The sequence below is a fragment of the Hypanus sabinus genome, chromosome 19, assembly GCF_030144855.1.
Source record: "Hypanus sabinus isolate sHypSab1 chromosome 19, sHypSab1.hap1, whole genome shotgun sequence".
In the NCBI taxonomy this organism is placed as follows: domain Eukaryota; kingdom Metazoa; phylum Chordata; class Chondrichthyes; order Myliobatiformes; family Dasyatidae; genus Hypanus; species Hypanus sabinus.
In genome coordinates this window covers 2,846,815-2,861,452 of record NC_082724.1, presented here as the reverse complement: position 1 = coordinate 2,861,452, position 14,638 = coordinate 2,846,815, and the positions used below count along the sequence as shown (strand labels likewise).

Below are 14,638 nucleotides of genomic sequence, written 5' to 3'. Positions count from 1 at the left end.
CACCGGCACCGTCACCCCGCTCCCATCCTCACACACCGGCACCGTCTCCCCGCTCCCATCCTCACACACCGGCACCGTCACCCCGCTCCCGTCCTCACACACCGGCACCGTCACCCCGCTCCCATCCTCACACACCGGCACCGTCACCCCGCTCCCATCCTCACACACCGGCACCGTCACCCCGCTCCCATCTGTACACACCGGCACCGTCACCCCGCTCCCATCCTCACACACCGGCACCGTCACCCCGCTCCCATCCTCACACACCGGCACCGTCACCCCGCTCCCATCCTCACACACCGACACCGTCACCCCACTCCCATCCATACACACCGACACCGTCATCCCGCTCCCATCTGTACACACCGGCACCGTCACCCCGCTCCGATCCGTACACACCGACACCGTCACCCCGCTCCGATCCGTACACACCGTCACCGTCACCCCGCTCCCGTCCTCACACACCGGCACCGTCACCCCGCTCCCATCCTCACACACCGGCACCGTCACCCCGCTCCCATCCTCACACACCGGCACCGTCACCCCGCTCCCATCCTCACACACCGGCACCGTCACCCCGCTCCCACCCTCACACACCGGCACCGTCACCCCACTCCCATCCTCACACACCGGCACCGTCACCCCGCTCCCATCCTCACACACCGACACCGTCACCCCGCTCCAGTCCGTACACACCGGCACCGTCACCCCGCTCCCGTCCTCACACACCGGCACCGTCACCCCGCTCCCATCCGTACACACCGGCACCGTCACCCCGCTCCCATCCTCACACACCGGCACCGTCACCCCGCTCCCATCCTCACACACCGGCACCGTCACCCCGCTCCCATCCTCACACACCGGCACCGTCACCCCGCTCCAGTCCTCACACATCGGCACCGTCACCCCGCTCCCATCCTCACACACCGGCACCGTCTCCCCGCTCCCATCCTCACACACCGGCACCATCACCCCGCTCCCATCCTCACACACCGACACCGTCACCCCGCTCCCACCCGTACACACCGACACCGTCACCCCGCTCCCACCCGTACACACCGGCACCGTTACCCCGCTCCAGTCCTCACACATCGGCACCGTCACCCCGCTCCCATCCTCACACACCGACACCGTCACCCCCGCTCCCGTCCTCACACACCGACACCGTCACCCCGCTCCCATCCTCACACACCGGCACCGTCACCCCACTCCCATCCTCACACACCGGCACCGTCACCCCGCTCCCATCCTCACACACCGGCACCGTCACCCCGCTCCCATCCTCACACACCGGCACCGTCACCCCCGCTCCCATCCTCACACACCGGCACCGTCACCCCGCTCCCATCCTCACACACCGGCACCGTTACCCCGCTCCCATCCTCACACACCGGCACCGTCACCCCGCTCCGATCCTCACACACCGGCACCGTCACCCCGCTCCCATCCTCACACACCGGCACCGTCACCCCGCTCCCATCTGTACACAGCGGCACCGTCACCCCGCTCCCGTCCTCACACACCGGCACCGTCACCCCGCTCCCACCCTCACACACCGGCACCGTTACCCCGCTCCCGTCCTCACACACCGGCACCGTTACCCCGCTCCCATCCTCACACACCGGCACCGTCACCCCGCTCCCATCTGTACACAGCGGCACCGTCACCCCGCTCCCATCCTCACACACCGGCACCGTCACCCCGCTCCCATCCTCACACACCGGCACCGTCACCCCGCTCCCATCCTCACACACCGGCACCGTCACCCCGCTCCGATCCTCACACACCGGCACCGTCACCCCGCTCCCATCCTCACACACCGGCACCGTCACCCCGCTCCCATCCTCACACACCGGCACCGTCACCCCGCTCCCGTCCTCACACACCGACACCGTCACCCCGCTCCCGTCCTCACACACCGGCACCGTCACCCCGCTCCCATTCTCACACACCGGCACCGTCACCCCACTCCCATCCTCACACACCGACACCGTCACCCCGCTCCCGTCCTCACACACCGGCACCGTCACCCCGCTCCCATCCTCACACACCGGCACCGTCACCCCACTCCCATCCTCACACACCGGCACCGTCACCCCGCTCCCGTCCTCACACACCGGCACCGTCACCCCGCTCCCATCCTCACACACCGTCACCCCGCTCCCATCCTCACACACTGACACCGTCACCCCGCTCCCATCCTCACACACCGGCACCGTCACCCCGCTCCCATCTGTACACACCGGCACCGTCACCCCGCTCCCATCCTCACACACCGGCACCGTCACCCCGCTCCCATCCTCACACACCGGCACCGTCACCCCGCTCCCATCCTCACACACCGGCACCGTCACCCCCGCTCCCATCCTCACACACCGGCACCGTCACCCCGCTCCCGTCCTCACACACCGGCACCGTCACCCCGCTCCCATCCTCACACACCGGCACCGTCACCCCGCTCCCATCCTCACACACCGTCACCCCGCTCCCATCCTCACACACTGACACCGTCACCCCGCTCCCATCCTCACACACCGGCACCGTCACCCCGCTCCCATCTGTACACACTGGCACCGTTACCCCGCTCCCATCCTCACACACCGGCACCGTCACCCCGCTCCCATCCTCACACACCGGCACCGTCACCCCGCTCCCATCCTCACACACCGTCACCGTCACCCCGCTCCCATCCTCACACACCGGCACCGTTACCCCGCTCCCATCTGTACACACTGGCACCGTTACCCCGCTCCGATCTGCGGACACCAACACCATAACTGTGCTCTGCTAACTGCTACATTACTGAGCAACAATTGCAGAGGAAAATCAAGGAAAATTCAAGATACCAGAAGGAAGAATTGGGAGTGGATTTTACTAGACATAGACTAGCAGGATAAATTGGTTTATTGTTCTCTCTATTGGAAAACTTTGCTTTGCATGCCCTCCAGACAGGTTATTTCCTCTTATCAGAACAATGAGGGGCCGTGCAAAGGGAAAAACAATAACTGAATGCAGAATTCAGTGTTCGTTACAGTGAAAGTGCAGTGCAGGCAGACAGCAAGGTGCAAGCTGTAACAGTGTTGTCACTAGTAATCATCACTCTGTATGTGAGATTGTTCTGGAAACACTGGGTTCACAGCTCTCCCCCAGGATTGAAACCTGCACATGACTCCAGACTTACATACCCACTCAGTTGGCTGCCCAGTGAACGTTTCCCTATCAGACCACAGACATGTCTGTGAGAAGGAAGAGAGGACTTACTGTACGAGTATCTGGTCTCGGTCTTCTTTTCACCTCCCTCTTCGTATTCCCTGCAGATGAAGTTGGAGCAATTAAACTCTTTCAGCTGGAGATCTCAGGTTTAAGGAACCCAGAATAATATTCCAGATTAGCTAGAGAGTCTTAAAACACTACAGCACAGAAACAGGCCCTTAGCCCATCTAGTCCGTGTCAAACTATTATTCCACCTAGTTCCAATGACTTACTCCTGGACTACAGCCTTCTATACCTCTTGTATCATGTACTTAGCCAAATTTTCTTAACGCACATGCACCACTAGTGCTGCCAGCTCATCCCACACTCTCACCACCCTGAGTGAATAAATTCCCCTTAAACATTTCACCTTTCACCCTTAAACCACACCCTCTAATTCTAGTCATACCCAACCTCAGTGGAAAATCTAGCTTGCATTTACCCCACCTATAACCCCTCGTAATTTTGTATACCTCTATCAAATCTCCCCTCATCACTCTACGGGCTCAGGGGCCGAGAGGCTTTCGCTGCCTTCAGCAAGGTACAGCACAAAAGTGGTGATGCTGCCCCACAGAGGGAAGGTACGTTAGCGCAGTGGCTGGTGTCAACACTTTACAGCACCAGCACCGCGGGTCCAATTCCCATCTCTGTCTGTAAGAAGCGTGTACGTTCTCCCAGTAAGTATGTGGGTTTCTTCCGGGTGATCCAGATTCCTCATTCTGGGGCGTACAGGGTAGGGTCAGTGGGGTGTGAACGTGCCACGCTGGTGCTGAAATATGGTGGCGCTTGCGGGCTGCCCCCCACACCTCCTCAGACTGTGCTGGCTTTTGCTCGGGATGTTCTGACGTTTCCATGTACATGTGACTAATGAAGCAAATCTTTCAGCTTTCAGCACCAGCACTGTCTGTGTGGAGTTTATGGGGGCCGGGAGGGGAGGGGAATTTGGTGGGACATGGGGAGAATGGATCAGGTTAGATTGGTGCTTAATTCAGACTCTAAATTTGAGAGGCAAAGACACAGTGAGCGGAGGGCCTGTACTGCACCATGTTCCCTGACACGAACCGCGTGTCCCTCCACCCTCACCAACCTCGAGTCTTCAAACTCCACCCACTGGTACATCTCCACTCGTCGTTGTAGCTTCACCACGTGCAGCGTGATGCCATAGTTTGGATCGTAAAGGGGCTGCGAAGGAAACAAACACAGTAGGCATGACGAGAACATCTCCAGAAGGAACCTCCCTGGAACAGTTCAGAACACAAGCACAAGCACAACCACCATGTGAAAGATAAACTTTATTTGTCACCCAGAAATGGAAACTTACGGTGAAATGTGTCAGTGACCACAGGATGAGGATGTGCCGAGAGCAGCCTTTGAGTGTTGCCACACTTCCAGTGCCAACATGGCATATCCACCACTTACCGGCCTGTACATCTTTGGAATGTGCGAGGAAACCGGGACAACCGGAGGAAACCCACGGAGTCACAGGGAAAACGTAGCAAGTCACAGGGACGACAGATGCCTACATTTACAAGGAACCTGGAACAGGGTTAACAGACCTATGTGATTCTAATGGGTTGAGTACTGTCTAATCCTTCACATCGAGGTAGGGAAATATTAAAGAAGGAAGAAAAATCAAAGTAGTTTTGAGGGACTGTGCAAATCTGTAACTGTTAAACTTCCATGAAGACCTGACACAGCAGTGTGGTGAAGTACGTGGGCATGCTGTTGGCGCCAGAAACACAGCGACACCTGCGAGCTCCATGCTTGGACTGTTAACAATGCATTTCACTGTTTCAAAGTACATGTGACAAATAAAGCTAATCTTTAATCAAGGGGCCTGAGGTCGAACAGCACAATTACTGATAACCAGTGGGATATTACAAAATGTCTTCACAGTGAGGGAGCCTGAGCTGAACACCAAACCCCGGTCCTTCCTTGCAATCCAAACCATCAACCAGAGAGGAAAGAGTCCGCGGCCCACTCACCTGCATTGTCATCAGAGGTCCAGACAGGTGCACAAGTTTCTGGTTATTGTGTGGCATTGGACTGTAGATGTCACTCAAGGAAACGACAAGAGAAAGGCCCTCATCCAGGGACCTCTGAGTTCTGACACATCTTCCCTGCATGGAGAGAAAACTCAAGTCACAACTTCTCTACAAGGGATACCCCTTGAGTTCAGCACAACAGAGGTACCAACCACTTGCATCAGAGATTTCCAACCATCTTTACGCCATAGACCCCTGCGATTAACCAAGGGATCGTGGACCCCAGTTTGGGAAGCCCTGATATAGAGAAAACAGAGGAGATTTATGAGGATGCTGCCTGGATTAGGGAGCATGTTGTATGAGGAAAGGTTAAATGAACTGGAGCTTTTCTCTTTGGAGTGAAGGAGAAGACTTAATACAGGTGTATAGGATGATAAGAAGTACCGATAGAGTGAACAACCACAGACCTTTCCCCGGGCAGAAATGGCTGACACAAGTGGACATAATTTTAGAATAATTGCAGAAAAGTATAGAGGGGTTAATATAGGTAGTTTTTTTCAAACAGAGGAAATGCTGCCAGGGTGGAGGTAGAAGCAGATACGTTAGAGACATTTAAGAAACTCTTAGATAGGCACACGGATGATAGAAAACTGGATGACTATGTAGGAAGAAAGGGTTACGTTAACCTTTGGTTAGAGTATGCTTGAAGGTCAGCACAACATTGTGGGCCAAAGGGCCTGTACTGCATTGTAAGGTTCTATGTTTTATGTTCACAACACACAAAATGCTGGAGGAACTCAGCAGGTCAGGCAGAATCTATGAAGGAGAATAAACGGTTGACATTTCGGGGCAAGACCCTTCATCAGGACTGAAAAATAAGGAGGCAGAAGCCAGAATGAAAGGGCTTTCAGGAGGATGTGTCCAAGCTGGCAGGGTAGGTGAGAGGAAGGTAAGTAAATGAGGGTTGGACAGGGGCGATGAAGTGAGAAGCTGGTAGGGTAGGTGGATAGGGAAGGAGAGTGGATCATGGGAGAAAGGGTAGGAGGAGGGGAATCAGACAGAAGTGATGGGCAGGTGAGGAGAAAGAAAGGGGTGAGGGGGAACCAGGATGGGGAATGGAAAATGAGAAAAGGGGGAGGAGAGATTATCAGAGGTTGAAGAAATTGATATGCATATCATTCAGTTGGTGGCTACCTCCAATCCAAGGGTGACCTCACTGTGGCAGTACAGGCAGCCATTGACAGAAATGGTCCACAAGGTTTACAGAACCCCCTGTTCATGATTTGCATTTATATACGCAGCCGCTTTAACAACCAAGCCCTCCCCAAACCAAGCAACAGCCACCAGAACCACAGCTGAGATACTCAGCCCCGGACAGAGAGTTTGGCCTGGTTCGTGAACCTTCGGATTTCGGTAAGAATCGACGCTAGGCACGACATTAACACTTGCAGATTAACGAAATCCTTACCTCATTGGTGAAGAGGAGGTAGAAGGAGAGAATGAAGGCCACCAGTCCCATCACCATCCCCCCAGTGGTCTCACTGAGACGATCCAGGAAGCCTGGCTTTCTGTGAGACCTGACCCTCACGTGCTCATCCCTGCCGTTACCCTCCGAGTGCTGCAAGGTCAGAACAACACAGAACCATCATGGCAAGCAGAAGCACTTTGGAAAGTTGTTCACTTGGTCGTGAAGAGTCTTAAATCAGTGGGAGCCATTTTCATACAATTGGGGAATTCAAATTATGTCACTCCCTCCCATCCCAACCATTCTCTTCTCACTTCTCTCCATTCCTCCCTCCCTCCTCCTACTCCTTCACCTCCCTTCTCCCATCCCAACCCCTCAGCTTTCACCACCCCACCTCCCTCTTTCCAACCCCTCTCCTCCCCAACTTCCCCTCCATCCCTCCCATCCCCACCCCTCCTTCTTCCTTCCCTTATCTCCTCTCCATACCCCCAGCTTCACCTCCCTCCAGTCGTTCACTTGTTATGAGCCGGATCATGTGACATGTACAACCATCATCTGTCCGTGACCATGACTGTTCTTGACAAGCTTTTCTACAGAACTGGTTTGCCATTGCCTTCCTCTGGGCAGCGTCTTTACAAGACGGGTGACCCTAACCGTTATCAATACTTTTCAGAGACTGTCGGCCTGGTGTCAGTTGTCACATAACTGGGACTTGAGATCTGCACCGGCTGCTTGTACGACCATCCACCACCTGCTCCCCTGGCTTCACGTGACCCTGATTGGGGGCTAAACAGGTGCTACACCTGCCCTAGGGTGACCTGCAGGCAAGCGGAGGGAAGAAGTGCTTTACACCTCCTTCGGTAGGGTTATATCTCCACCTGTCACCCCCATTATTCCCACATTTTAACCATGCAACTTTAGATCAGGAAGTATGTATACACTCACACATATCACATTTCACTTTTTTCCCCTCTTTTTTTTCTAAATCACATGCTGCTACCGTAAAATTAACACATTTCACGACATTTGTTAAACCCGATTCTGATTCTGCTACACCCTGTATTCAGTGACCACTTTATTAGGTACAGGAGTGGGACCCGGTGTGGTCTTCAGCCATTGTAGCGCATCCACTTTGACGTGCTGTGTGTGTTCAGAGAAGCTCCTCTGTACACCGCTGTTGTAATGCACGGTTATTATGGTTACTGTCAGCTTGAACCAGTCTGTCCATTCTCCTCTCACTGACACGGCGTTTTCACCCACAGAACTGCCCCTCACTGGTTGTTCTTTGTGTTTTTGAACCATTCTCTGTAAACTCATGAGAAAATCCCAGGAGATCAGCAGTTTCTGAGATACTCAAACCACCCCATCTGACACCAACAATCATTCCACAGTTAGTTACTTAGATCCCATTTCTTCCCCATTCTGATGTTTGGTCTGAACTCTTGACCATGTCTACATGCTTTAACCATTGAAATGCTGCCACATATTGGCTGATTAAATATTCACATTAACAAGCAGGTGTACGGGGTACCTAATAAATGGCCGCTGAGCTTTTGTGAAGATGTCTGTACCCCCACTAAACAATCACCAGCTTCAGTAATAACAACCCCAGCTCAACACTGAGCTGAAGAAGCTGCATGTGGAGGAGGATATAGGAGCAGAATTAGGCCATTTGACCCATTGAGTCTGTTCTGTCATTTCATCATGGCCGATCCATTTTCCCTCTCATCATCATCAACTCTACCGTTAGCAGTTTCATCATCCAGCTCCCTGGTCATCCTTACTTCACCAGACCTTGTGTAGGAGAACCATATCTCCTTCAACAACAAAAAAAGCTCAGCAGAGGATGGATTTGTGGCAGCTGGTAAGATTCAGTTCTCCCCAGTACATCCTGGTGTAATTCTACAGAGAGCAACCTCACATCAGTCATTCCTGTCTAGTTTGGTGCAGCATCCTCTCACGATATTCAAAAACTACAGTGAACTGTCAAGTCAGCAGAAAAGGTCATTGTCTGCAGCCTACCATCACTGCAGGACTTGTATGTGCCCAGAACAAAGAAATGGGCAGGAAAAATTAATGTGGGCACCACCCATCCCGCAAATCACCGTTTCCAAAAGCTCCTGTCTGGAAAGTGCTATCAGACTATTAAAACAAAAACTTCATACCATCTTGCCCCAGGCAGTTAATCTGATCAATCATTCTAGTTATCCCCTCCATCTATTGCCCCTGTCACTGCACCACCCTGTAAACACTATAAACCACTTTTTATAATGCTGTTTACATTGTAAATACATGCTGGTATTTATGCATTTTTGCACATTTTATTCCAGATCTATACTTTAACCTTTAACTTTATTTTTAATATAATTCTTTCTGGGGTTTTTTTCGTTTGCACGTCACACCCTGACCGACACACCTCAGCAAATTCCTAATCCATGTATACGAATAAAGCTGATACTCCATCCTGGATCTTGGAAAATGAATCGCAAGGCAGCAAACGGTGACATGCAATACTGTACAAAAGTCTTAGGCACGTATATAAGGCAAGGTGCCTCAGGCAATTACTCGGTACTGTATACTGGTTAAAATAGAGAGGTGGTTGGGAAAAGCTTTGTATCTGCTCACTAATATTAAGTGTCAGTTGGTAACTGGAAAGCCATAATATATCACTGTGCGTTTTAGTTACATATTATGTACCTAATCCATCCTCCAGTCCCTCGACACCCCTCCACCTCCACCCTCCCTCAACCCGCCCTCCTGTTAACCCGGATTACCTGCGGCCTAGCCATCGCTGCCCACTCACCACCACCCAACCACCGCTTCCTGCCTCAGGTACAACAACACGCGTGCGCGGGACAACCCCGGCGCGCTGCATCCTGGGTTCTGTAGTTCAAATCCTGGCAGCTGCCGGAAGCTGTGCTCCATTCTCCTGGTTGCCATGGCACCTGGAGAGCGGGCTGACATGCGCCATTTTATCACAGAATTAAATACACATAGGAAATGTAAGGATTGTTGAAAATCTGAAATAAATTGTTGGAAACACTCAGCTGGTCAAGCAGCATCTGAGGAACTGTCTGTACTTTTGGATCTGTTGTAGAAATACTAATGAGTAAAGTTAATGTCCACACCTCAGTCCATTCATTCAAACTCCCCAATACAGTCTCTCTGAAGCAAGCCAGAATGCAGTTGGTAACTGCCAACAGTGTCAACAACGTTACAGTCTGTGAATTAATAAATTAAAATATAAACACGCAGTGCAGCCAACACATAGCAATGAGTCACAGCTATCAAGCAAATGTTGATCCTATAATCCTTACAACCACAAGACATAGGAGCCGAATTGTGCCATTCAGTTCATCGAGTCTGCTCCACCATTCAATCATGGCTCATTTATTTCTCCTCTAAACCCCTTTCTCCCGTCTTCTCCCTGTAAACTTTGACCCCGTTATTTATCAAGGATTTAGAGTCATTCTGTGATAACAACCTTTTCCTCAATGTCAGCAAAACAGTGCCAGATCTCCCACTCTATTGCCCCTTTGGCAGTGAAGAAACCTCATTTACCGTAATTATGAATTTAATAAGTAGGTTAAAGTTTGGCACAATGGGTGACTCCTTTGTCCATTCGTCCCTCCCCACTGATCTCCTTCTTGGCACATCCTTGCAAATGGAACAATTGTTACACCTACCCCTACACCTCCTCCCTCACTACCACTCAGGACCCCAAACAGTTCTTCCAAGTGAGGCGACGTTTCACCTGTGTGTCTGTTTGGGTCATATACCGTGTCTGGCGCTCCCAGTGTGGCTTCCTGTATATCGGTGAGACCTGATGTAGATTGGGAGACTACTTCATCGAGCACCTATACGCGGACTGCCAGAAAAAGGGGAATTTCCCAGTGGCCACCCATTTTAATTCCACTTCCCATTTGTACTCCGATATGTCAGTCCATGGCCTCCTCTACTGTCGTGATGAGGCCACATTCAGGCTGGAGGAGCAACACCTTTATTCTGTCTGGGTCGCCTCCAAAACTGATGGCTCAAACATTGATTTCTAGAATTTCTGGTAATACCTCCCCCTTCCCCTTTTCACCATTCCCCATTCCCACTTCCCTCTCTCACCTTATCTCCTCACCTGTCTGTCACCTCCCTCTGGTGCTCCTCCCCTTTTCTTTCCTCCATAGCCTTCTGTCCTCCTATGAGATGCCCTCTTCTTGATTCCTGAATCTCTTTCACTGATTAACTTCCCAGCTCTTCACTTTATCCCCCCCCTCCCCCGGTTTCACCTATCACCGTGTACATTTTCCCTTCCCAAACCCAACTTTCTTACTCTGTCTCCTCAGCTTTTTCTCCAGTCCCCATGAAGAGTCTCGGCCCGAAACATCGACTGAACTTTTTTCCATAGATGCTGCCTGGCCTGCTGGGTTCCTCCACTATTTTGTGTAACTACACTCACTTGTTCATCCATTGAGATGTTTCCACAACCAATGATCTCATTTTAAGGACCCTTGTTCTTCTTGATTCATGATCTTGTTATTTATTGGTATTTAATTATAGTTGCATTTGCACAGTTTGTTGTCTGCTTCACTCCAGTTGATCTTTCATTGATCCTGTTATCAAGTCAAGTCACTTTTATTGTCATTTCAACCATAACTGCTGGTACAGTACATAGTAAAAATGAAACAACATTTTTCAGGACCATGGTGTTACATGGTGTTTACACAAAAACTAGATTGAACTACGTTTAAAAAAAAACACAGAGAAAGCTACACTAGACTACAGACCTACACAGGACTGCATAGGTTACTATTCTATAGATTTTTTGAGTATGCCCGCAGGAAAATGAATCTCCGCGTTGTATACAGTGACATATATGTACTTTGATAATAAAATGCACATTTGAACTTTAAGTTGTAAATTTCATTCATTCATATATAATGATTGCAATTGCACATTGACAGCTATTTTAGAGGAAAAGTGGACAGAAAACAAAAAACTTATTTAAGATTTAATTCTGATAAAAGAGAAAATTGACAGGTGACTTAATTTCATTTGACAATTGATCTAATTTATTTGGGCAATTGATTTCTGGTCAAGATGTCACCTGCATACAACAATCCTTCAGTCGACATCTTCTGAATAGATTATGAAACAATATATTTCACTTCTTTAATTTGTTTTAAAATAGAAAATAGGTGCAGGAGTAGCCCATTCGGCCCTTTGAACCAGCACCGTCATTCAATGTGATCATGGCTGATCATCCACAATCAGTACCCCGTTCCTGCCTTCTCCCCATATCCTTTGACTCCGCTAACTTTAAGAGCTCTATCTAACTCTTTCTTGAAAACATCCAGAGAATTGACCTCCACTGCCTTTTGAGCCAGAACATTCCATAGATCCACAACTCTTTGTGTGAAGAAGTTTTTCATTTTGAATGTGATTCTGGAACTGTTAAAGCCTGTGATTTGCAGTTGGGAGAATGTTTGGGTGTTTCAGTGCTCTGCAGTCTACAAGGGGATTCCAGGAGGCAGAGGCAGCGTGCGGTGGTCTTGTGGCGAGAAGGCTGTGAGCTGATGTTTCATTCAACTTCGCCGATTAAAGTGACGAGGGAGGTTGAAACTCTGGCTGATTGCCTGCGGGATCGTTCTGCTGCCGGACAGAGGAGACTGCCTTTTTATCACTGATGAGATCGCTCTGCTATGGAGAGAGGAGACTGCCTTTTGATCACTGGTGAGATGGTTCTGCTGCTGGACAGAGGAGACTGCCTTTTGATCACTGGTGAGATGGTTCTGCTACAGAGAGAGGAGACTGCCTTTTGATCACTGGTGGGATTGCTCTGCTACGGAGAGAGGAGACTGCCTTTTGATCACTGGTGAGATTGCTCTGCTACAGAGAGAGGAGACTGCCTTTTGATCACTGGTGAGATCGTTCTGCTATGGAGAGGGGAGACTGCCTTTTGATCACTGGTGGGATCGTTCTGCTATGGAGAGGGGAGACTGCCTTTTTATCACTGGTGAGATCACTCTGCTACGGAGAGGGGAGACTGCCTTTTGATCACTGGTGAGATCATTCTGCTATGGAGAGGGGAGACTGCCTTTTGATCACTGGTGAGATGGTTCTGCTGCCGGACAAAGGAGACTGCCTTTTGATCACTGGTGAGATGGTTCTGCTATGGAGAGGGGAGACTGCCTTTTGATCACTGGTGAGATCGTTCTGCTATGGAGAGGGGAGACTGCCTTTTGATCACTGGTGGGATCGTTCTGCTATGGAGAGGGGAGACTGCCTTTTGATCACTGGTGAGATCACTCTGCTACGGAGAGGGGAGACTGCCTTTTGATCACTGGTGGGATCATTCTGCTATGGAGAGGGGAGACTGCCTTTTGATCACTGGTGAGATGGTTCTGCTGCCGGACAAAGGAGACTGCCTTTTGATCACTGGTGAGATGGTTCTGCTATGGAGAGGGGAGACTGCCTTTTGATCACTGGTGAGATCGTTCTGCTATGGAGAGGGGAGACTGCCTTTTGATCACTGGTGAGATGGTTCTGCTACAGAGAGAGGAGACTGCCTTTTGATCACTGGTGAGATCGCTCTGCTACAGAGGGGAGACTGCCTTTTTATCACTGGTGAGATCGCTCTGCTACAGAGAGGGGAGACTGCCTTTTGATCACTGGTGGGATCGCTCTGCTACGGAGGGGGGAGACTGCCTTTTGATCACTGGTGAGATCGCTCTGCTACGGAGAGAGGAGACTGCCTTTTGATCACTGGTGGGATCGCTCTGTCACGGAGAGGGGAGACTGCCTTTTGATCACTGGTGGGATCGCTCTGCTACGGAGAGGGGTGAATGTTGCCAGGGTTTTCTGCATTTTGCATGTGGACTTGGACTGTGAACTTTTTTTCAGTTTTGTTTTGTACCTGCTTTTCTCATCCAATCTCATTTTTTGTCTTGGGGGAGGGGTTTTAGGGATCAAAGTGCCTGTTCTGTTTTTGTTTTATTGTGGGAGGATGCGGGATTTGAGTGTTGATGATCATGCACCGTTCCTTTCTTGTTTTTGTGGCTATCTGGAGAAGAGGAATCTCAGAGCTGTCTGCTTTGTAATAAATTAATCTCTGAACCTTCGATCATTTTGATTTTGAAACATTTTGATAGGGTAGATGCAAATAAGATGTTTCTGCTTTGAAGGGGCAATAAGAATAAAATTATCACAAATAAATCTAGTAAAAATGAAAAATGGTTATAGAGTGATAGAATTGTTCAGCTCAAAAGCAGCCCGATGGCCCACCATTTCACCCATCGACACTAATTCTAGTCTACACCAACTCCCATGTCAGTGTGTCCCAGATATCAACTGATTTAGCTCTCCGACCCCATGTAAAGCCCTAACCTCTAACCTTAAACTCCTGCCCTTGATCCCATGTAAAGCCCTAATCTCTGACCTTAAACCCCTGCCCTTGATCCCATGTAAAGCTCTAACCTCTGAACTTGATGTACATTCATATGTGGAAGGAAAACGGTCTGAAATTCCAATCTGAGAAAGTTTCTGAGAAGATTGACAGGTAGGTGCTGTGAGTACATTCCTCTTGCAGGGCAAGAATAAGGACACCACACATTTCAGGAGCAAATGAGAAGGAATTTCTTTTTTCTGTGAATTGTGATTCTTTGATATTATCTACAGTACTGTGAAAAAATTGTAGGCACATATATATCTCTTGGGTGTCAGACTTTTGCACAGTACTGTACTTGTCAACATGGAGCAGAGAGTAGGTTTGTAAATCTGGGAGAGCAAAGGATGTTGAGAATGGTGGGGGTGGAGGGCCACAGGAGGGGCGTGGGACAGGTGTCCTGTGCTGCTCTCTACCTTGTAAACCTGCTTCCTGCACCTACTCTAGCAAAAGGGCTGTGACCATCCACCTTATCCACGTCCCTCACAATTTCATAAACCT

At 50.3% G+C, this 14,638-nt stretch overlaps 1 protein-coding gene across 1 annotated transcript in view; it reads right to left on the bottom strand.

The window, feature by feature from the left end:
• The window catches only part of LOC132377674 (transmembrane protein 43-like), a 50,057-nt gene extending 40,501 nt beyond the window's left edge, over positions 1 to 9,556 (bottom strand). The window contains exons 1-5 of the mRNA XM_059943898.1: positions 9,477 to 9,556; positions 6,706 to 6,855; positions 5,238 to 5,372; positions 4,340 to 4,434; positions 3,262 to 3,311 (exon numbers count right to left, since the gene is read on the bottom strand). Of these exons, the coding sequence (XP_059799881.1) occupies positions 3,262 to 3,311; positions 4,340 to 4,434; positions 5,238 to 5,372; positions 6,706 to 6,855; positions 9,477 to 9,491 (445 nt within the window). The 5' untranslated portion in view covers positions 9,492 to 9,556. The remainder of the gene's footprint in view (positions 1 to 3,261; positions 3,312 to 4,339; positions 4,435 to 5,237; positions 5,373 to 6,705; positions 6,856 to 9,476) is intronic.
• Between the last annotated feature and the right edge of the window lie 5,082 nt (positions 9,557 to 14,638).